At 37.2% G+C, this 22690-nt stretch overlaps 3 protein-coding genes across 5 annotated transcripts; 1 reads left to right on the top strand and 2 right to left on the bottom strand.

The window, feature by feature from the left end:
• The first annotated feature begins 441 nt into the window (after positions 1 to 441).
• Positions 442 to 3391, top strand: LOC140800444 (pentatricopeptide repeat-containing protein At2g03380, mitochondrial). Its single transcript, XM_073155244.1, has one exon. It carries the CDS (start codon positions 466 to 468, stop codon positions 2521 to 2523), a length of 2058 nt encoding a protein of 685 aa, XP_073011345.1. The 5' UTR covers positions 442 to 465; the 3' UTR covers positions 2524 to 3391.
• On the bottom strand, positions 3234 to 6591 carry LOC140800443 (pentatricopeptide repeat-containing protein At4g30700). The gene has a single exon (XM_073155242.1). The coding sequence runs from the start codon at positions 6585 to 6587 to the stop codon at positions 4218 to 4220; it is 2370 nt and encodes a 789-aa protein (XP_073011343.1). The 5' UTR covers positions 6588 to 6591; the 3' UTR covers positions 3234 to 4217.
• Positions 6592 to 7785: 1194 nt separating this feature from the next.
• Positions 7786 to 21690, bottom strand: LOC140800335 (AUGMIN subunit 8-like). Of its 3 annotated transcripts, none has more exons than XM_073155070.1 (7): positions 21597 to 21690; positions 19193 to 20724; positions 18648 to 18767; positions 12661 to 12777; positions 12380 to 12469; positions 9668 to 9775; positions 7786 to 8123 (listed from the first exon to the last, which is right to left on the bottom strand). In XM_073155070.1, the coding sequence occupies exons 2-7, from the start codon at positions 20639 to 20641 to the stop codon at positions 8019 to 8021; spliced, it is 1989 nt and encodes a 662-aa protein (XP_073011171.1). In that variant the 5' UTR covers positions 20642 to 20724; positions 21597 to 21690; the 3' UTR covers positions 7786 to 8018. The 3 variants fall into 3 exon arrangements, with proteins under 3 accessions (XP_073011171.1, XP_073011172.1, XP_073011170.1); XM_073155071.1 differs by having other exon boundaries at positions 21384 to 21637; XM_073155069.1 differs by lacking the exon at positions 21597 to 21690 and adding an exon at positions 20811 to 21118.
• Positions 21691 to 22690: the final 1000 nt, after the last annotated feature.

Below are 22690 nucleotides of genomic sequence, written 5' to 3'. Positions count from 1 at the left end.
TAACTTTAAAACTTAAACATCTTACAAGTGAAACTATACTCAGCTTTCCAATTGTCAATGCTTATAGTATCTTAATTTTAACTCAGCTTAAACTGTATTCTAAAGACAAGCAACTCTATATAAAATATAACACACACTATAGAGGGAATTAGGGCAGCCGACTGGACTATAAGGATTGAGTTAAAACATGGACTTTTGGGATGTTTCAGGGGTATATCTAACTCTTATACAGGAAGTCTAACTAGTGGCTTTCTAACGCACTTTCTTTGACCAAACAATAGAAAGTGAGTTACTGAAACTATGGACTTTACTTCCCTCACTTCCCTGCAGCCAAACATGTAATAAAGGAAATTGGGAGGGTGTAAAATATAATTTGTCCTGCAACAGAAGGGCCTCTCTGTTCTAATATGCAATTAAGGATATATATATATAGTTCTCCATAAGTGTGATTTCACCAATGGAATAATGAAGAGAAGAATAAAACCGTATCTTATGCTAAATAAGAGATATCTATCCACAGTTCTACGACCAAAGACGGATACCTTTACCTCTCTTCCCATTGCCTGGATAACTCCCGTCCGTCCCACCTCCCTTCTTGATTCCTGCACTAATCTCATCTCCCTCAAGAAGCTCCATGGCCTACTCGTCGTTCATGGTTCACACCATTTCCTCCCGATTCAGACCAAATTGGTTAGTTCCTATGGTTCTTTGGGCGACACCGAGTCTGCCCGCAAGTTGTTCGATGGAATTCCTGACCCAGATCTTTATTCATGGAAGGTGATGCTTAGATGGTATGTCTTGAATGAGCGCTATGATGAAGCTATTGGTTTTTACAGGGAGATGAGATGTTCCCTGCGAGAAGAAGATGATGTTGTCTTCTCTCTTGTACTGAAAAGCTGCATAAAATTGCTTGATTTTGATGAGGGAAAGAAGATACATTGCCAAATTGTTAAAATTGGAGACCCAGATTGTTTCGTGCTAAACAGTTTGATTGATATGTATGCAAAATCTGGAGATATGGAATGTGCTCATAAGGTTTTTGATCAAATTCATGATGGGAATGTTGTTACGTGGACTTCCATCATTTGCGGTTATATTCAGAATAAATGTGCAGAAGAAGGGTTGGTTTTATTTAATGAGATGAGAAGGGTACTTGTTAAGCCTAGCGAGTACACGATGGGGAGCTTACTAACTGCTTGTTCATTGTTAGATGCTTTGCACCAGGGAAAGTGGATTCATGGTTGCGTTATAAAATATGGTTTTGGTATGAATTCTTACGTAGGTACTGCACTTCTAGATATGTACGTGAAGTGCGGGAAATTTATAGATGCTCGCCATATTTTCGATGGGCTCTACAATGCTGATATTGTTGCATGGACTGCTATGATTGTTGGGTACACGCAGAAAGGACTTCCTCTTGAGGCCTTAAGGCTGTTTTCTGACAAGAAACGGTCAACTATGGTTCCTAATTCTGTTACCATAGCTAGTATTCTTTCTGCTTCTGCACAGTTGCAAAATTTGAATTTGGGCAGATCAATTCACATGCTTGGGATTAAATTAGGTGTAGAAGAGTTTGCTGTTGTGATGAATGCTCTTGTTGATATGTATGCAAAGTGTTGTGCCATATCTGAAGCTAGTAGAATTTTCAAACGGATAGAGAAGAAAGATATTGTTACTTGGAATTCAATGATAGCAGGATATTCTCAGAATGACTTAGGCTATCAAGCTTTGTTACTCTTTAACCAAATGAGGTCATACGGCTGTTCACCTGATGCCATCACTGTGGTGAGTGCTCTCTCTGCTTGTGCTTCTTTGGGAGCTTTACACATTGGCAGTTCCTTCCACGTTTATGCTGTAAAGCATTTCCTTCTGTCCAATATCTATATCAGTACTGCTCTTTTAAACTTCTATAACAAATGTGGCGATGCAATATCCGCTCGAAAAGTCTTTGATGAGATGAGTGACCATAACACTGTATCTTGGTGTGCAATGTTGGATGGTTATGGTGTGCAAGGTGATTCAATCAGTTACTTAGATCTTTTCAACAACATGCTGAAAGAAGAGTTGCAGCCCAATGACGTAACATTTACAAGCATTCTTTCCACTTGTAGCCATACTGGGCTGATTTGTGAAGGCAAGAAGTATTTTGATAGCATGACACATCATTACAACATTGTTCCTTCCATGAAACATTATGCATGTATGGTCGATATGCTTGCCCGTGCTGGAGAGCTTGAGGAAGCATTACAGTTCATAGAGAAGATGCCAATGCAAGCACATGTTAGTGTGTGGGGAGCTTTTATTCATGGATGCAGACTCCATTCAAGGTTGGAACTCGGAGAAGTTGCAATCAGGAGGATGATGGAGTTGCAGCCTGAGACACCAGATTATTATGTGTTGATGTCCAACTTGTACACTTCATTTGGAAGGTGGTCTGAAGCTCTTGCAGTCAGACGATTAATGAAGGGAAGAGGACTAGTGAAGTTGCCAGGATGTAGCTCTGTGGGTATGGAAAATGGGTGACCCTCAGTTGCCTACAAAGATTTATTTCATTTCACACACAAAAGATTCGGGCACAAACTAAATGATTCTTGGACTCTTCTTCATGCCTTATTCTTCCTGGATAAGAAGTGCAATGTGAAGGATGCTACCGCTTATGCATGTTTGATTCCTGAGTGCATGACAGACTTAAAGCACACTTGAGAAATTTTCAAATACTCTCAGTATGCAAAAGGGTGAGATTTGATCCCGATAAGTTGTGAGCTGATACAGGAGAACTGGTATTTCTTGTATCTAATCAGTTTTGCGAAAATCAACAGAAGAATTGTTTCAGATAGTGCTCGCAAGCTAGCTGACACCAAATGATCGTGTCTAGTGGCTTATTGCTGTCAGTGTTCAAGGGTGTGTCAGATGGTTTTGTGATGCTGGTTCTATCACATTCTTCTATGCAAATGAGGAAACAATATTCACATCCAATTGCCTGTAGTTGTTTGCTTGCTTAGAGTTTCCAAGTATAAATCTTCACAGAATATGGTGCATAATGTTCTTGAATATCAATGTATTTATTCTCGGTCTTGGGTTTTACAAGGTTAATACTTGCAGCCTGATCATACATGGTGTAATCAAACGGAGGCAGATGAAACTGGCAAGGAAAATGAGTCAGATAATCTGGGAAAAAGAATTGTATCGATGCTTTTAATGAGCTGTATAATCTTAAATTCTGCAATTAAGAGTTCTCATACTGTCTGACACTATGAATATAAGCTGTGGAGGGAAAAGATGTTCCTGCACTTACATTGTTAGTGTACAAAAGTTTGTTAGGGTTATTACAAATGCTGTAATCGGTCTGGTACCTTACCAATCAATATATATGGGCAATGTAAGAAAGTAACTGATGTGTTCCAAGGTATGTAGTTAAGATTTCCTGATGCCATGAATGCTGACAATTGCTCAATTCTTCAAAGATGAGTGTTTTGGGGGCTATGCCCAAATTGATTACTCTGTTGTTCCACAAATAATTTATTGAGTCAGACAAGCTGGTTTCTTATACCAAGTCTTTTAGACTTCTTTGTTCTTCTTTGTTCCACTATTCTGGTTATTATTATAATAACTGTCACAGAAAGTTCAGCATCCTGATGCTTAATTCCCAACTAGTGTATTATCCTCACAAGTTTCCAGGGATCTTGCTTGGTGCGGCAGTACAGTTTGCCCCTTGCATTGAAAAGAAGAAGATGGTTCAAGTCTTGAAAACAACCTTTTACAGATGAGGGTAGGGTTCTTCCCTTTCGAAAAGATCATTGTGACATCCTTAACAAGTTTCCTTGGAGAATTTGCTTATACCTAGTTTCCAGGGAAAATTTCAAAGTACAGATCTGCATACTGCACCTCTCACCATGTCTCATGCTCTGATTATCTTCTTCATAACATTACTATATGAGAAATGCATTTCACAGGACCCAAGTTCTCTCAGTGCTTAACTCTATAACATTTTTAGCACCACTGTCGCTAGTGCCTAAAAATCCTCTGCTGACCATAATTAGTATTTGACAATGCTTCTGTATAACCATGCATTGGCTTTGCTAGTTCACCAACATTAGTCAGTACCGTTTAAGGATAGACTAAGAAAATTACTTTAAAATATGCTGCTCTTCAAATCGAAAATGAAACAATGCTCAGCAACTGGGATATTCACTACACGGGAAAAGATGGTTCAAGAATCACCAAAAATCACCACATGAGCAAACACCATCTCTAAAATGATGGAATCTAGTAGCATCCCTTACTATAATCAACCTTTGAGTTATCTTAGATAGCAACTTGGTAAAATTATGGCAGTCCAAGCAAACCCTGAGGTTCTTGATTATCCTAATCTCACTCCCTGGCTCTGTGCTAATGAGACCAAAAGCAATTGCCAGCTTTTCACTGTGAACCCTAACCATATGTTCCTTTTCTTCCTCCAATACATCATAGAGAGCAGCATCAGTTTCTGCCCGGTACCCTGTCTCTACTATCTTTGAAGTCATATTTTCCAACATTCTGTAGATAGCCGCTGATTGGGGATGAGCCTGGTCACCAGATGTAAAGATATGTGGCACATCGCCAATCTCTATCAGAGTGCACCCTGGTGTTTTTACTAGCTTCTTGCTCCTGGCCTCCTGTCTCACCACAGCTGCTTCTGTGTAGTTCTTTTTAGCTGAATGTATATTGGAGAGGAGAACATAGTAACCAGTATTCTCAGGTTCAAGTTTAAACAATTTCTCCGCAGCCAGTTGTGCAAGGCTCGTTTCCTTATGGATCATGCAGGCACCAAGCAAGGCACCCCAAACACCAGGACTTGCACTCTCTGGAAAACCCTTAATAAACTCAAAGGCCTCATTCAGCTGACCAGCTCGGCCAAGGAGGTCCACCATGCAAGTGTAGTGCTCAGGGCCGGGCTTAATACCATACTCGCGGGTCATGGATTGAAAGATTGTATGACCCTCCTTCGCCAATCCACCATGGCTGCATGCATAGAGAACTGACAGGAAGGTCACCCCAGTGGGAGCAATGCAAGCATTTACCATGTCCTTAAAGAGATTAAGGGCTTCAAGACCTCGGCCATGGAGGCCATAGCCCAGTATCATGGCATTCCAAGAGACTACATTCTTCTCTAACATACCATCAAATATCCTTCTCGCTTCAGTGATATTCCCACACTTTGCATACATGTCGATCAGCGCTGTCGAGACATAGACATTGAGCTCAAGATCTTCTTTGGCGATTATCCAGTGCACCCACTTCCCTAACGATAGAGCTCCGAGCTGTGCACAAGCCGATAATATGCTAGTGACCGTGATGGGATTAGCCCGGACATCAAGCGCTTGCATTTCCCGGAAGAGCAAGATCGCCATCTCCGTCAAACCATTCTGGGCATATCCTGATATCATGGCATTCCACGATTCCATGCTCTTCTCTGGCATTGAGTCAAAAACTCTCCGGGCCAATTGCATATCATTCAGCCTGCAATACACAGTGGTAAGCGCTGTTGACACCAGAGAATTCAAATCAAGCCCTGCTTTTACAGAAAATCCATGCAAGGATTGAACAAGCAATTCATGGCCAAAGGGACTAAACACTGGGACCAATGCGACCATGGTGCTCGAGTTCGCCTTCCCATCTGAAAGCAGCAACTCCTTGAACAACCCCATGGAAGACACAACATGCCCATTTGAAGAGTATCCAGATATCATAGCATTGTGAGCTACCAAATCCGGCTCAGGCATTTCATCAAACAACAATTTTGCTGCAGTAACATCTCCACACTTGGAGTACATAGAAATCAAACCAGTAATCACATGGGTATGTCTACCCAACCCTGATTTCACACCCAAGCAATGCAATCCAATCCCTAAGTTCAAAACCTTCAGCTCCGCGCAGGCAGGCAGGACCACCGAAATGGTAGTGGAATCAAATTTCGCACTACCAACATCCACCATTCGCTGGAAAACACCCAAAGCTTTATCAAAAAATTTATTTTTGACCAACCCAGATAAAAGAGTGTTCCACAAGACAGTATCTGGGTTCGGTATTCCATCAAACACCTTCTCTGCAGCCGAGATTTGCGCGAAATTCAAGTACACAACAGTAAGAGCGGAACCAACAAATGGGTCAGCGCCAAATCCATCAGCGACGATCCTGGCATGGAGGATTCGAGCAGAGGAGAGGGAGGAAGAGGTTGAGGCGGCGGCGAAGGCGTAGGTGAAGGAGTTGGGCCGGAAATGGCGGCGGGGGAGAGAGGAGAGGAGGGAGAGGGAAGTGGAAGGGGAGGAATCGGAGAGAGAAAGGGAGCGGAGGAGGAGATTGAAGAAAAAGATGTCGGGGTTGAGGAAGGAGGAGAAGAGGAGGAGGAGGTGGGACGAGGGGGCGGAGAGGTCGGAGGAGCGGCGGAGGAAGGCGGTGGCGGAGATGAGGTCGGTGGGGTGGTGACCGGAGAGGATGGAGTGGGCGAGGATCTGGTCGAGGTGGAGGAGGGTGGAAGCGGCAGAGATGAGGCGTAGGTAGAAGGCGCGGCGACCGGAGAAAGAGGTGGTGGGAGGAGGTTGACGCATTGAGCCATGCAGGCTTGCTTGCTTTGTCTGCTTAATAGATTTTCTTAAATGAAAATTAAAATTTCATTTGACTTTTTCGCTTTTTGGAAATTTCACATAATTGCCATCAAAACTATTTTTTATGAAAATTTACATATAACACCCTACTTTTAAACGAAAGTACATTTTATACCTTATATTTTCACTATGTGCAAATCAATATCTATAATTTAATTAGTATGTACAAAAAATACATTGCGTTAAATTTAAACTAACACGGTCAAAATATTCTGTTAAATTAAGATAATTAAAATAATTTAATTTCTAAAATGACTAAAATACCTTTTGTATAACTTAATTGAGAATATTTTTTTAATTTTTTAGTATAGTTAACTTGACTTAGAGATTTGATTAAATTTAACTAACAAATCTAACAATAGAATATTTTTTTCCACATATTTGCTAAACTATAAAATTCAATTTGTAAATTAATAAAAATATAAAATATAAACTACAATTTTATTAAAAGGCGATGTGTTATACACAAATTTCCCTTTATTTATTTTTATATTTTTTAAAATTTTTTTTGACATTTGACATCCTCAACTACCTAAATCTTTGGTGCTGATGATAAAATAGTCCCTAAGCGCTTAAAATTGATCACCAACTAATAGAAGAGCATTTCAAAGGTTCTACAGAGATCAATGTGCCACAAAAAATAAATGAGTGTGAAAATAGGCAATAAATTAGAAGGCGTTAGTGTAGTTATCTCTTCTAACTATCACAATTGCAGCTACATTCTTCAAAATGTCATTAAAATAACTAAACTTAGAGCATGAAAAAAAAAATATATATATATATCAGTTTACCCTTGTATATTTTATTGTTGCAATGGTTTAAGAGACTTACCTGATCTTACTCAATATAATAATACAAGAAAGTCTTTTTTTCCTTTCTTTTTTTATGATTATAATTTTCTACAGGTGCAGGAAAAAAAACCCTTTGATTCAGAAGAGATAGTTATTATTAGTCAAATCGCAGTTAAAATTGTTAGTACTAGAGTTTAGTTACATCTGCACATAATGAATCTGGCTCAAACCGAAAATTATCCTTGTGAATATTGGTTGAGTAATTTATCCTAATAAAAAAAATTAAAATAACCATATATTAGATACTAAACATAATGGATAGCCATAATACAAGAACATAAACCTTCACATGCGCCACTATTAACACTTTTGGCTTTCACTGTGCTGCAATTTCTTTCCATGTGTGTGGATGGAAGAAAAATGTACATGAGAAAGATTATGGCTTTGCCCTTTTTGCAAGATGAAAATAATGGAAACATATAAAAGAAGAAAACAGAAAAAGAATATGGATTGCACACGGGATAATCGAAACCATTTACAATAACTGAGCAAAATTAAATGCTACTACCTATACTGCAGAGCATCAAACCCGGGCATTTGGGATATCTAAACCGGCGTGGCTCCTTGCTATATTTACGGATTCCTGTCTTAGTTGTATCAGGTTTGTTCTTAGACTAGATTCTTGAACCTGTAAATGGACAATCATATGAGTTTCCATGCATATTTATCAATCAAGAAGGTTAAAAATATGCTAATCCATGCTTTAAAGATCATAGATATTATGGAAGAAAAGAGCATACAAACAGATGAATAAGTAAGGCATAGTGATCTTCAGAATCTGAAGGCACAAAAAGGTCAATGATTGACTCCTGCGGAGACCAAGGATACAAAAAGACAGCACAACAATGGAGAATATGGTCCTCTCTCTTTCTCTCTAGAAAGGAAGAAAAAAAGAAAGGAAGAAAAGAAAACAACAAATGAGAATATGGTCATTGCCTAGTTAGTTTATCAATCATACTCTTTTAATTCATAATGCTGCTACTATCTGTAAATCTAATAAAAACTGATCAGCTATAAAATTGTGGTCCTACCACATCCAAATCTGTTTGCTTGCTGACCCATTTATCCATGAAAACAGAAGGCCAATTTGATCATTTTGGACATTTTTCTTCATCATTATAGTAAAGGCTCATGAGAAAATCAGAGGCAGCTTTACCTTAGAACAGATTATAGCAAGAATTTGTTTGACCTGCTTCCATATAGTGAACCCAATTAGCTGGGGTTAAACACTTGGTTGTCGTCGTATGAGAGGACGTATGCATACGATTACTTGTCAGTTATACTACTCAATTATGATACACTGATATAACAAAGATGCAGTCATAATTGTTCCTATTTTTCTTTCAAAATTATATACTCTTAAAAAAGTTTGAGCTTCTGTTTGTGAATCGACTTAAAAAGATGAACACATGTGGAAGCAATTACTGTTCTAACCATTATTAAGCGGAGAATGTTAATTAGTGAGTGACAGCATGATAAAAAACACGCCATGATTTTTTTGTTCCTTTCCAAAAATTTGCCCAGAAAATTCCATTAAATTATAGATAATGTAACCCATGAGAAAATCAGAGGCAGCTTTACCATAAAACAGATCATAGCAAGAATTTGTTTGACCTGTTTCCATATAGTGAACAATTAGCTGGGACTATACACTTGGTTGTCGTCGTATGAGATGATGTATGCAAAGATTACCTTGTCAGTTATACTAAATTATGGCACACTGATATAACAGAGATGCAGTCATAATTGTTCCTATTTCTTATTTCAAAATTATAAACTCTTAAAAAAGTTTGCACTTCTTTTTGTGAATCGACTTAAAAAGATGAATACATGTGGAAGCAATTACTGTTCTAACCATTATCCATTATTTACGTGGAGAATGTTAATTAGTGAGTGACAGCATGATAAAACACACCATGATTTTTTTTGTCCCTTTCCAAACATATGCCCAGAAAATTCCCATTTGGAACTTTTGGAATTCAAATTTTGTAGATAACCTAACCCCCACACCCCCCTCCCTCCTCTCATGGTTACCACATAATACTATAATACTAGTATAATTTAAAATGTATCTAACAAAATAATTCTTGATACAGAAAGTTATCTAGAATTTACTTCTCTTGGTAATTGGTTCAAATTACGCAGTCTAACCTACTATATAAATATATATACCTGCAGAGCTGCTATTGTTAAAAAGAGTTCTCTACATTCATCAAGCATGGCTCTTTCTTTAGCTGCAACAACTGAAAGATCAGCAACCAGTGAATATGTACCCAAAACCTGTGAATATAGTTCATCAGTCAATGACAGATGTAGAAACATAACAACTCCTATTGCCAATTCTGATTTAGTCACCTAATAACATTCTCAAACAAAGAAAAGCTGAAGAAAAAGAAAAAAAGACTTTAGAGTAGTAAAAATCCTCTGGCATATTTAAAAATGGATATATTGGTATTCCAATAGTAATAGTCAACTTCCATTAGATAAACTTACCAAAATGCATCTCTGGTGCAGAATTAGAATAAGATGTTGAATACCAATCCGCAATACTAAAATTAACTAGTGGCACAGAATTTTTTAGTAACCATAATGGCATTTCGTCTATACAGAGTTTCTACATTTGTACAGAAGTATGAGAATGTTCAATGATCTGTCATAGGAATTCAAATCTTAAAAAAAGACCAAGAGTTATATTATGTAACCAGCAGGAATTCAAATCTATTAATATGAACCACTTAATTAAGTAAATGTGCAAGAAACAAAAGTATAAGCAGTTAAGCTTTAGCACTTTAAATCAATTTAAAGGGAAAGTAAAATTAAGCTCAAATTGTACTAAAAGAACAGGTAAACAAAATGATCTAAATCTCCATCTTAGACAGTCAGGATTCAGGAGGCAATATTTAAAGACAATCTTCTGCATACTTGATTACTCAGGAGTCCATCTAAGTCAATTATTCAGTTTATCAATCATAAGACCTATTACTAATATGAGGTCCAAATGACAGCATTACTCTTATCTGCACATGCAAGGCAATGCTAACAAACTGCAACACACCCTAACTAAAATGTATTTGACTTTGAAGTTAGAATAGGGTTTTAATAAAGGGGTTAATTACATCTTGACCTCCTCAACTCAACTATAATTATGTATCACTTTCATAGGCCATCTTTCTATGTCTTTTCATCTTCTTCTTTAGTGACCTCTATGACAACTTCTTCAAATATCAAATTATAGTTGAGTCGAGAGGGTTTAGAATTTTTTTTTCATAAAATTCGTTAGTTGATTGTTTAATATTTTTTGTAACAAATTTCTAACGGAGGGGGTTTAGTAATATGATCAGATAAAATAGAAGATGTATGTGTACAATTTTTTTTCTTAAGTAGGTGAAATTGATACAGAGTGATGAGGTGCCAAAATGAACGAGCAACTCGGGCTCGACTCGTCTCGACTGAATCGAGGCTAAGCTTGTTTTGAAGCTCGATTTAAATTTTGAGCCAAGTTTGAACAGGAGCTGGCTCGGCTCAATAGGCTTGGCTGAAGTATAATATTTACTAATATTATATATAAATTAAAATATAATATATACAAATATATTAATAAATATTATATCTTTAATCTAATGGCTCCTATCTCAATCTAATCATAAGTCTAATAATATTCTTCCTAACAAACCAAACCTCCTTCAACAACAAGTGGCCTCCTCCTCCAATCGAGCTCGGGCTTGGTTAGGCTTAACTCGGTTTGAGTTAAGTTAAGCCGAGCCTAGATCCCAAACTATGCTTAAAATTCATTTCTAGCCGAGCCTGAGCTAGAGTCAGCTTGCTCAGGCTCGACTCATTTACACCCCTACAGACTCATAATTAAGAGGGCCAAAAAGTAATTAACCCTTACAAAGAGTAGGAAATTAATTGGTAATGTCATGTCCAGATATATAAAGTCATAAAAGGTTTTCAAAATAGCTATTGGAAGTTGCTCAATACTACTATAAATTATGATAGTTCACCTATGATATCAGACTTTTTTGCTGGTGTTGACTAACATAACTTCAATATCCTGCAGTACATTATCTTCAAACTTCCATAGTTTTTTTACCACTCAATCACATATCTTAGTCCTTCATGAAAAAGAGCAAGAGAATAGCTTAGTCCCAATAGATGGTGAATCAAATGATGGACGAGAAACAAGAGAAAGATGAATAGTATGATCTCATTACAGATGATGATAGGTTGACAGAGCAGGAGGGAGAAACAGGAGAAAAAAAATATGCTAAAAACAGCATGCATCATCCCACATCGGAAATAGGTAAATATGTGGAGATGACAGGAATTGGAGATGATGGTGGATGTAAAATGAGAAGATGAGATTCCTTGTGTGAAGAATCAGTTGTCAGTAGCCTTAATGAGAACCATACGCATGTAAAATATATGGTTAACTAAAAAGTATTACAGAATTTAAAAGGCTAAGACGTCAAAAAAGGAAAAAGATAGTAACTACTTCAAACAGAATTGCTCTTATACTTTCTCAATACGATTCTCCTCTACACAACAGATAACCAAAAGGCTTGCAGCTTCAAATGGTTTCATTTCAAAGCAAATAGTCCCAGATGATTTTCTCTGGTTTCAGTTAGATACAGTGAATTTCAACAATTCATAAAACTTTAATGTATATCTGTCAATTTCTTTTAACTGAATCGACTAGTTTCAGAAACATAAAACTAGAAGTAAGTTGCAGTTCAGCTTCAACTAGCATTCTGCTTCTGCCACAACTGTTCACTAGTTCCATTTGTTTAAACCAGTTCTTCTTTGCCAGAACATCGAAAACAGGTTTTATTTAAAGTCAAGAGTAGAAATGAAGCACCGTCATCAACACAAATTAAATCTAACCTTTGATAACAAGTAGCAAATGGAGGAACCCATTGCCTGCATAATGTCAACTGCTGAACTAACAGCATTCTTGAGATCGAGCATGTCTACCTGTTGAAAGTCATGGTGATAGGCATTTTAGCATAATAAGAAATTGTGAATATGTCTTACTATAAAAATTAAAAATGTTTACATCTAGTTAACTAACATCCTTTACAAACTTTATTGAAACATATTGGTGTACAGGTAATGACTATAACATCATATTGGTGGCAAGAAAAATAGTATCAGGCACGACATACCATTGCCCCTCCTGTAACTGGAAGTCGTAATATGCTTGCTTTGAGAGATTCAATTGCACCTGATAATGAACTAGAATGTTCTCTTTCCAATGTCGCCCAGCGTTGCAGGTAATCAATCTGAATCAAAGGATGAGTCATTTGTATATATGGAGCATCCAAACAATTTTCAGAGACAGAGGTAGATAAATTTAAAATTGTGCAAAGTTCATTAATAGATAAGAGAAACATGCTTAAATCTAGTCACAATAAGCTAACTTTTGAAAAAGAGTTACTATTTACAATTTAAATAAAGGTTTACCTATGGCTTTTAACTATTAATTAGAAGACTGGATCACTATTATGTACAGCATCCTAAAATTGTCATGATGCATAAATTGTATGCCTAGAAGAGCCCCATCCTCAGAAACAGTTGTACTGAGTATGCTTTTGAATCATCCAGTAACAGAAATATTGTACCATATTCGCTGCTACAATGTGCAAAGAACTGTAGTATATCAAAGCAATGAGCACCCATTGGGTTGTCCAATAGTAGGAAAGTCAAATACTCTCATCAGTTCAAAACCTTCTACTTCCTAACTGATAGCATACTGAGAAGCTCATATGTGGGATTCCAAAGTTCTAATAAGTGATAAAAAGATTTAAGAAAATAAATCGCATAAGTTAAAGTTGTCTGGAGCTCAGGAAGAAGCTTTCATTTATTTTTCTTATTTAAAAAGAATATAATTACATAGGTCTTCTCGATCTAGCAATGGCAATCACCACCAAGCTATTAAAAAAATTGGTGCGGACACCAGTCTCAGATCATCGATCACACAAGTGTACAATTGCAGGCAAAAGATGGCAGCCCACCTAATGACATTTTGGCTTGGTGACAGATTATGAGAGAGAGAGAGAGAGAGAGAGAGAGAGAGAGAGAGAGAGCTCTTATGTTTTATTTACTGGGTACTTTGGCCGTTTCTTGTATGAATATTTTAGTTTGTTTTCCTTTCTATCTTTGCCTATAAAAAGGCATCTAAGGCTTTGTTAAAGGATAATGGATGGTTATTATTTTGAGACCTTCTTTATTGGTGGATTCCAACAACCCTATCGGTAAATTCTGCAGGTTCGGTTACTATTGTTCATCATATGAGACATTGTTCTACATAAAAAATTTATGTATCATTTCCTGATACTTGTATATGCAACACATCAGGAGTAAACTCTTAACTTTGTATTATCTTATCATTGTTAGCTTCAGAAACCTGCCCAAAAGCATATCATATCTGTGTTGAAGGAATGCTTTCTTCTAGGCTTGCCAATTTAGGCATATCATATCAATCTGAGTCTCATTCGTGATATCACCTTAGGGCTTAGGCTACTTCTTATTTAAGTAAATCTTGTCCACTAATAAGAATATCATTCTATCTTGCACTTCTGCATCGTTAAGTAAACTTCACAGTAGCCAGAAATTTAGTTGGGTGTATCACACCTTTCCCAATTATCTATCGTGGAAGTGTTGTTCGCCATATTATGTAAGCACAGGGATAAGGAGGGCCAACAGGGTTGTATCCAATCATGGTTCCTTTCTCTATTTCAATTTCTTTTGTCAAAAGCTTTCTAGAAAGAAAATTGCTTCTTGTCTCACAACATTAAGGTAGAACTTTTCATATTGATCTATTCAGTACATAGGCCTCATTTGGATGCTGGGATTTCCTATTCTCCAAGGAACACAACTTAAACATCAAATTATCCCTACTCTATATTAGAAACATTGTTTATGCTAATTTGAATCTTATTCCACACATAAGCCTAATTACAATTTACCTTGATTTGACTAAAGTTGTTTCACATATCATGTCAAAAATCCTCTCTTCTCACTCCTGCTACCCCACCTATCTCATTCCAAAAATGTGATTAAAATTGAGCAAGAACTTTTGGTTTGAATGAAAAAAAGCAGCATAAACAAAAAATTTCTCTATTTAGAATGACTTTAGGCCCAAAGTGACTTTACTATTTTACCCTTGCTAAGACAAACAGTAGGTTTTGTCATTTCTTACCTAAAAAGGTTCAGCTTTGTAGAGGTATGACAATATAGACAAGTACTATTGTTTTACATATATATATGCATTGCTGACATATATGTAAGCATTACATACCTATAAGCAGGCATTATGTATAAGTCCGCATTGCAAAAGAAAGCCCATAAAGTTGACACATTTTTTCAGGTGAAGATTAATTTTAATTATTTTATTTCAATGTATTAAATCAACTTATTTTGGCTATTTTACATGAGATATCATCAATCTTCACTCCTTAACTAGAATAAGAAATATTTTAGTTTGAATTTCTATATCAAATTAGAACTAATTCCCACTTTTGTGCTTTTTATGCTCGTCGCTGCCTTGTGAAGTTCACTTTCGTCTACTTTCCTTAGACAGTCTTTGAAAACTGTAGATCCACTAACTTTAGCTCTAGAAGTTTTTCATTAAAATGCATTATCCTCATTCCTTTCTAACTCATGTGTCCAAATCTATAATGTTACAATGTTGTATCTACACCAGACTCTACAACTAAGATCGAATGTATATAATCTTTCTTACCGGGAGCTACTACCATAGACTCTCTTGTGATTTTTCATAACTTATCGGTCAAGTGGGACATATGGCTTGCAGTTGCTAGTTGTCCAACATATATAAAGTTTTTTTAAAGGTTAGAGACATGCCTCACATTAGTTAATTTCATAACCAAGCCTTTCGCCATATTGATCTAAACACCTTTGCAAACAGTAATGTAAGGTCCTCCATATTCAAGACAGACCAATGAAGCACGAACACCTCTCCCAGGAGGTGTCCATGTCCGACACGTGTCCGGAGTATCCCCAAAAAAAAAAATATCGGATACTGTTAAGACAAGGGCGGGGGACACGACTGGTATTTTGGATAATGTTTAACGGTTCGGGTTGAGTTCGGTCAAATGTTGTTAACCCGGATCCAAACCCGATAATAAAAACTAAAACCCAAATCATCGTCCTCACCTTCACTGTTGAGCAACAAATCAACGATCGAAGCCCTAAAACCCTCAAGCGGCTGCCGAGCGACGATCCAAGGCGCGACAGGCTGCTGAGCGAGCGCGACGGCCGACGGGCTGCTGAGCGAGCACGACAGGCTGAGCACGGCGAGGACGACAGATTCTTCTCTCTCTATCTATGTCTCACGCTCTCTCTATCTCTTCCTCCATCCCTCCCTTTTTCTCATTCTCTCTGTCTCTCTCTCTCTCGCTATCTCACTCTCTCTGTCTCTCTCTCTCTCTCTCTTCCTCCCTCCATCCCTCTCTCTCATTATCTATTTCTATCCCTCTCTCTCTGTCTCTTCCTCCCTCCCTTTCTTTCTCTCGTTCTCTCTCTCTCTCTCTGTCTCACTCTCTTGCTATCTCTCTCTCTCGCTATCTCTCTCTCTGCCTCACTCTCTCAGTGTCTCTCTTTCTCATTCTCTCTCCCTCTATTAATCTTAAATTTTAACTTCTGTTTTTAATTCTAATTATGCGATAAACTGTTAGTTATTTTAATTCTAATTAGTGTGATAAACTGTTAGTTATTTTAATTTATGTTAGTTATTTTAATCTCTGTTATTAAATTGTTAAATTATATTAAAGCTTCTCTATAGTAAATTGCAAACTTTTACTTTAGATGTATCAATAATTTATATTTATTTATTTATTTATTTTGCCGTGTTCATATTCTATATTTTCAAAATTTGCTGTGTCGCCATGTCCATGTCCCGTGTCCGTGTCCGTGCTTCATTGAGACAGACACGTACGTCTAAAATAATCTTGGATGTAATTGCCGAGAATGTCCTAAGCAATCGCATGGAAAAAGGCTCCGCAATCCATCACCAACAATTCAATATGTCCATCCAAAGACAAAATCAAAGTGCCAAAACCAGAGTTTTCAGTAACTTATCAAAGGGCTCGTTGTATCATATGGAATGGAGTGCATTTGGTTTATATAGGCTTTGTAATTGCACCTGATGTGACCATTTTTGCCACAATGCTAGCAACAGTCTCCTTTGTCTTTGGCAAATTGGACTTTTTCTCAATTTAGATCTTGCACGATTCTCTATTTTGATCCATGACTGGCCTCCTCTGCACTTCACATTGAGAGTCGTCTATTCTATTTCACTTGGTGTCTTCCTCCGAATCTCCTCACGGAGTAGAACACCTACTCCTCATCATGAACACCTACTACTCATCATACTCCATAGTAGATGATCCTTAGGAGATGCTCAAAGTTATAACTAAGTTGTTCCAACTCTCTAGTAAGGATGACAAAATCAAAGTGCACACATCTTGCCATCGAATTTAATACGGACCGAGTTCAATTGATTTGTGATAACATTGAACTTATTCAGATGTTCTGCAATGTTTCCACCTTCGACCATCTTCATGTTGAACAACTTTTCATTAGGAAGACTTTGTTTGATATCGACGATTTCTTGTATATTTTGGCTAATGTAGTCATCAAATCTAAAGTTGTGGTCTCTTCGAAAATATTTAAAGCCACCAATACTGTCAGGGAAAGGTGCACCAATCCAAGTGCTTTCAGGTCTAAAACTTCCTAGTCTTCGTTGCTCATGTCCTTCAGCTTTTTATCTTTTCCTCTGAGCGATAGATAAAGATCTCTCTGGTAAAGAAAATCTTTAATCTGCATCTTCCATAATCCAAAGTTCTTTTCTGCTAAACTTCTCAAATCTCAATTTTTTATCCTCCTTGGCTCCCATTCGATCTATAACCTTCCTCTGGAATCAGTTATTGGGAATATTACGGAGTCTTGGAGAACGGAATACAGAGAAAAACACAAAAATAATTACACAAAAGACACAAGATACTTACGTGGTTCACCCAATGTTGGCTACATCCATAGAGATCCCATTAGTTTCACTATATAGATCACAAAAAAAGAAAATACGAGAGAAATCACTCTCAATCAAACCCAATACTCACGTTTTCTCTCTTCTTCTCTCTCTACAAGATTCACACCTCTCTATATTTGCATCACATCCCTCTACAAGTCTCTCACAAGCTCATATGATATTAAGTTGTGTGTTGTGAGTAGTGTTGAACCCCCTAGCCTCTTCTCATATTTATAGGCTCTCATAGATGGGGGATGTGAGAGTCTTAATAAGAATAGGACAAACCACATAATGTAGATATTCTTTTCCTAAGAACAATCCGCAAAGGAAAGCAACACCAATAGAAAACCTCTAATTAAGAATCCTAATTATAATAGAACTCCCAAATATTTCTAAAACCTCTAGGATTAATGCAACAACTTTGGCAAATCTAAGTCTAATTAGGTCTCCACTTCATAACACTCTTCTTGTCATAACTTTTAACATTCATATTGCTTTTCCTTTATCCCTTAGAAAAAAAGGATATAAATGTCACAAATCTATTCACATGTTTGTCACGTGACAACTTATGGATGGAAAACAAAACAGGTCACTAACAGAAGGAGGATTTGAGAGGTTTCCAATAGTTTAGACTTTAGAGGTTTATGTGTATCAAAAAAAGTTCATATAGTATATGTAGAATAGACAATAATTTCGGGAGTCTAAATAAAAGTATCCCTTTATATGTCAAATCAAGAGTATTTGAGTCAATTTTTATTTTTTATTTGTACTTTTACATCAACTTTAAGTCACACTAAAGATACTTATTACATCATATTCTAGTTTACAATCAAACATCAAATTACCTTACAAATTAGAGGTAGAGTTCTAAGACTAAGAAATTAGAATAGCTCCTCTAAATTTTTCCTTAATCGGAAAACCAAACAAGGCCCTAAGAATAAGAAATGAGAATAATTAGACTAGATTTCCCTTTGACAGCAACCAAATGCCACCTATGATAATAGGTACATGCATAAGTAAGAAAGAGAAGAAGTAATTGTAAACTGAAAATGATGAAATTTAGGTGACAAAGTGTTATAAAGATCAGTCGATATATCTTACTTGCTCTTTCAAAATTGTGTTCAACTTCACCTCCTGCCTGAAGTGTTGCACATCAATCCTTTTCATGAGGACTGAATCACGCAATCTTGAGATAGTGCTCCACATATTATGGAGGATCCCCTGTTTCAAGTCAATAATAATAAAACTATCATGTTATCCTGTAAAGAAGTCAAAATAGATGGTCCATGTGAAACAAGTACAAATTAGATGGTCTATGTGAAAAAGAGACAAGTAAACTTCTATGCTTATTCTTGACACTCAGAAATGCATCAGAATGACAGAATATAAATGATAAAAGGAAAGATGTCTGAAAAAGAATTATCTCCGGTCTACACATACAAGTCGTCACTGAAGGATAATTTCTGATCTGATCTAAAATTCTAAATTATGCAAAATCACTACTCATGCAGCAGAATGTATATGCACACATAAATCCTTACCACAGTACACAAGCATCTCACAGAACAAGCAAATCCTGGCAGAGTATCTAGCTGATCAAAACAATTGCAAATAATCTTCACGTTATAGAAAGTAAAAATTCCTACCTCACTTCTCATTTTCTGAGTGGATAGTGTTTCATCTGCAAGGGCATTTAAAAAGTGCCATTGCATGTCCCTATTACACAGAAGCCGCAGTTGATGGGCATCTTCTACTTGCTTTGCATCCCTTCTTCCCTTTCTTGCATCAAAAATATGGCTGTGAACAGATGGTGAAGCGTCAGCTCGGCTGGTTCCAGCACTAGTTGATCGGACAGGTGTTGATGGTCTTGCACGAGATGGACTCTGAATTCTTCTAGAAACAGAGGATGTAGTTGATAAAGTTTTGCTTGGTGATGAAGGACGCTGTAAACCTGGAACTGGCAAAGACAGTGTCCTGCTTGGCCGCGTTAAAGAAGTAGATTTTATGAAAATTTGTGAAGAGACATATGGACTTGGGCTCATCCTCTGGTCTGCTCTTCCACTTCCATCAAGATTCAGGCAACTTGCCACCTCATGCAATGATTGTTGATGGTCTCGGCCTACACCATCAGATGTGGGCATTCTTCTTGGTGAAAGCCCTCGTGAAGGAACCGGCAAACAGACAGATCTGTTAACCTTATCAGTAAGATCCATGCTTCTCGACATGGCATTTGCAGATACTTTTCTTCCCATCATAGCAAGCCGCGGACGTTGTTCAATCATCCTCGCATGAGGACTCTCTAAGAGGCGAGAATTCTCAGATAGGTCTGCAGTGTTCCTTCCTCGAAGGGGAGTCCTCTTCCTCTCAGATATTGTATTGAACTGAGACTTGCTTTGATCTGAAGAAGAGCTAGTAATGATCTTTTCCTTCTTGCGAATTGGAATCAACATGGATTCTGACTGGAAAGAAGAAGACAGACTCCGCATTGAAGGCCACAATCCATCAGGAGCCCTGCTGGTAATCAGCTGTCGACATGTGCTATTCTTTTCCGCTACTGCATTACGCGCAGCAGACCTTGAAGGTGTGGAAGGCCGAGAAGATGTTGACAAAGGTGCAGAGGACCTCGAAGAAGAAGGTGTGGAAGGCCTAGACGATGGTGATAAAGGTGCAGAGAACCTCAAAGAAGAATAGGGTGTTGAAGGCCTAGAAGATGGTGAAAAAGGTGCAGAGGACCTCAAAGAAGAAGGTGTGGAAGGCCTAGAAGATGGTGATAAAGGTGCAGAGAACCTCGGAGAAGGGGTTGAGGGTCTTCGCTCTGCTGATTGAGCTCTCTTAGGCAGAGACATGCCCACTGCCGGCGGTGTCCGACTGGCACTTGGGGACCGACATCTTCTTGGAGTACTAGAATTAGAAATAGGACTCGAAGAGATCCCAGACTTATATCTTGATGCAATTTCTCTCGTCTGAGGCTTACGGCTTGCAGGGACAGCATTGTTCTTCCCTGAATGGGCCAACGGCGGCCTCCGAGTATCACCCACCTTTGCTGATTTCCCCAACACCACAGCCCCTAGAGGCTCAACAATACAACCATCCATCAACAACTCCTTCTAAACCAAACCACATCGATGTAATCCTGATAGAACTGCTTATCTCCAGCAATGGCACCAACCTCTCAAATCTGCCACAAAATAGAGACTGCAAGAATTAGAAAAACTGAATAATCAAGAAATAAACTAAAGAAGCTACTCCTTTTTCTCTACAAACCAATACAACAAGCTGAGAAGAAGACATGAAAAGGGGAAATGCAGCTATCTGCATCAAACTGGAATGCAGAATTCATTGCGAAAACCCGCATCCGGATTCGAGCAACAAGAATTGTATGACCGATACTGGTGCATCAACAAATGGATGAGATACGGATTCTTTAATCGATCTCATGTGGGAATTGAAAGAGGGCTTCTTTGGGTTGTTTGTTTTGTTTAAAGTCATTCTCACGGGAGTGCCATGGTCGGGTGGATTCCTTGCAAACGCCATGCTCTGGAAAGGAGACGAATTTAATGTAGGTGGGGGTTAGGAAGGATTCCACCATAACAGTCTGGTTTTATGGTAAAAAGGTAAGAGTAGAATTTGAGACGAGGTAAAATTAAAACATAATCCAACTACAATTCTTCCACCTGTGAACCGTGTGGGATTCGAGGAAAGGGGAAGGATTTGTCAATTTTGAGCAAAAATTGCAAATAATGTAAGGTTTTGGAATAGTAAAATCTAAAAAATTGTACAAATTACTTCATGGAACAAATCGTAAATCCAAGATACAAGAAATCTTAACGTAGTTACCAAATTCAGATAGAAAACAATCGAATTCTTTGTAAATGAAGAAATGTCTATAGATCTTCCGACGGGGACGGCAGAAAATTAACGAAAATTCACGAGAATTTCCGCAGATTTCCCTGAGAACTGAGGATCGTAGCAACGGAGGAAAGTCACGAAGTATAATGCATAGAAAATCGAAGAAATGGCCCGATCCGGAGACCGAAGTGAGGATCTGACCTCGAGAATCGCGAAAGAGAGATATTGTTTGGGATCGGAGCACAGTTACAATGAAAATAACGATATATTAGTAAGAAAAAGAACAAAAGTATTCTGAGCGCATTGCTACTTTTACACTAAGGAATCGATTAAAAGTTCCCTTTGGATGATAATTTAATCTTTTAGGCTACATGAATTTTGCCCTTTGAACTATAATTACAAACATGATTAATAGAGTCGATGCAACGACTTAAATAATCGTGCATTCTTTTTTTTAAATCATCCATATGCTAAATATACAAGGATGCAAGGTACTTAGATGAAAGAAAAAATAATTATAATAATATACCCCAAATCGTCACCATTTTTTATATAAAAAGTTTTAGTTAGACGTAGACTGCTCCATTAGATTTCAGCCGTATAAACAGCTACGTAGAGAAAAATTAAATTAAATTTATCAAAATAGCCTTACCTTTTTTTATAGAATATTTTAGTTTTTTATTTTTATTTTTTTCTTTACGCGGGCGAGATATTTTTAATAGTTTAAGATGTTTGTGTCATTAAAAAAAAATTTAAATACGTGAAAAGTAATAATAGTTTAGATTGTATAAATATAATTATTTCTGAAAAAGAAACGCAAATGATAAGAAGTTGTATGCCAAATAGTTGCTTGACACGTAAGACACCCCATCAGCTTTTCTAACAAGTCAATTTTCTCTCCCTAAATTAGAGAAAATAGATAAAAAATTTATTAAAATTATACCAAATGCCTTACTTTTAAAAAAAAAAATAGAATTATAAAACTTATGCATAGGATTAACCTCGTTATGACTCGTTTTATAAGAAAATTGGTCCAATTATTAAATTTATACACAACATTAAAATATTCTAGGCATTGCTTTTTAACTATACAATTTTTATTTATCCAATATTCATCATGTTGCTAATTTTCAAGCCCATATAATATTTCGCTACCTTATACGGAGTATGTAACGTAGAAGAGAATTATATAAATTTATAGCTTGTTTTATTTAAATAATAAAAAATAACTTGTTCAACGGCAAATCATGTGCTTCGAACATTCCTGCTGTCGTGGCATATTTTCATATCAGCAC

The sequence above is a fragment of the Typha latifolia genome, chromosome 13 (genome assembly GCF_019914945.1).
Source record: "Typha latifolia isolate L0001 chromosome 13, TyphaL0001v2, whole genome shotgun sequence".
Lineage (NCBI taxonomy): Eukaryota > Viridiplantae > Streptophyta > Magnoliopsida > Poales > Typhaceae > Typha > Typha latifolia.
The sequence above is the reverse complement of the archived record's forward strand: the minus strand, read 5'-3'. Positions and strand labels throughout refer to the sequence as shown.

Excerpts from the sequence above, each read along its gene's own strand:
- LOC140800444 (XM_073155244.1), top strand. The coding sequence starts at position 466 with ATGAAGAGAAGAATAAAACCGTATCTTATGCTAAATAAGAGATATCTA.
- LOC140800443 (XM_073155242.1), bottom strand. The coding sequence starts at position 6,587 with ATGCGTCAACCTCCTCCCACCACCTCTTTCTCCGGTCGCCGCGCCTTC.
- LOC140800335 (XM_073155070.1), bottom strand. The coding sequence starts at position 20,641 with ATGGATGGTTGTATTGTTGAGCCTCTAGGGGCTGTGGTGTTGGGGAAA. Across the intron at positions 12,778-18,647 it reads ACACAATTTTGAAAGAGCAA|ATTGATTACCTGCAACGCTG; the intron begins GTAAGATATATC and ends CCTTTGATTCAG. Across the intron at positions 12,470-12,660 it reads CAGTTACAGGAGGGGCAATG|GTAGACATGCTCGATCTCAA; the intron begins GTATGTCGTGCC and ends GACTTTCAACAG.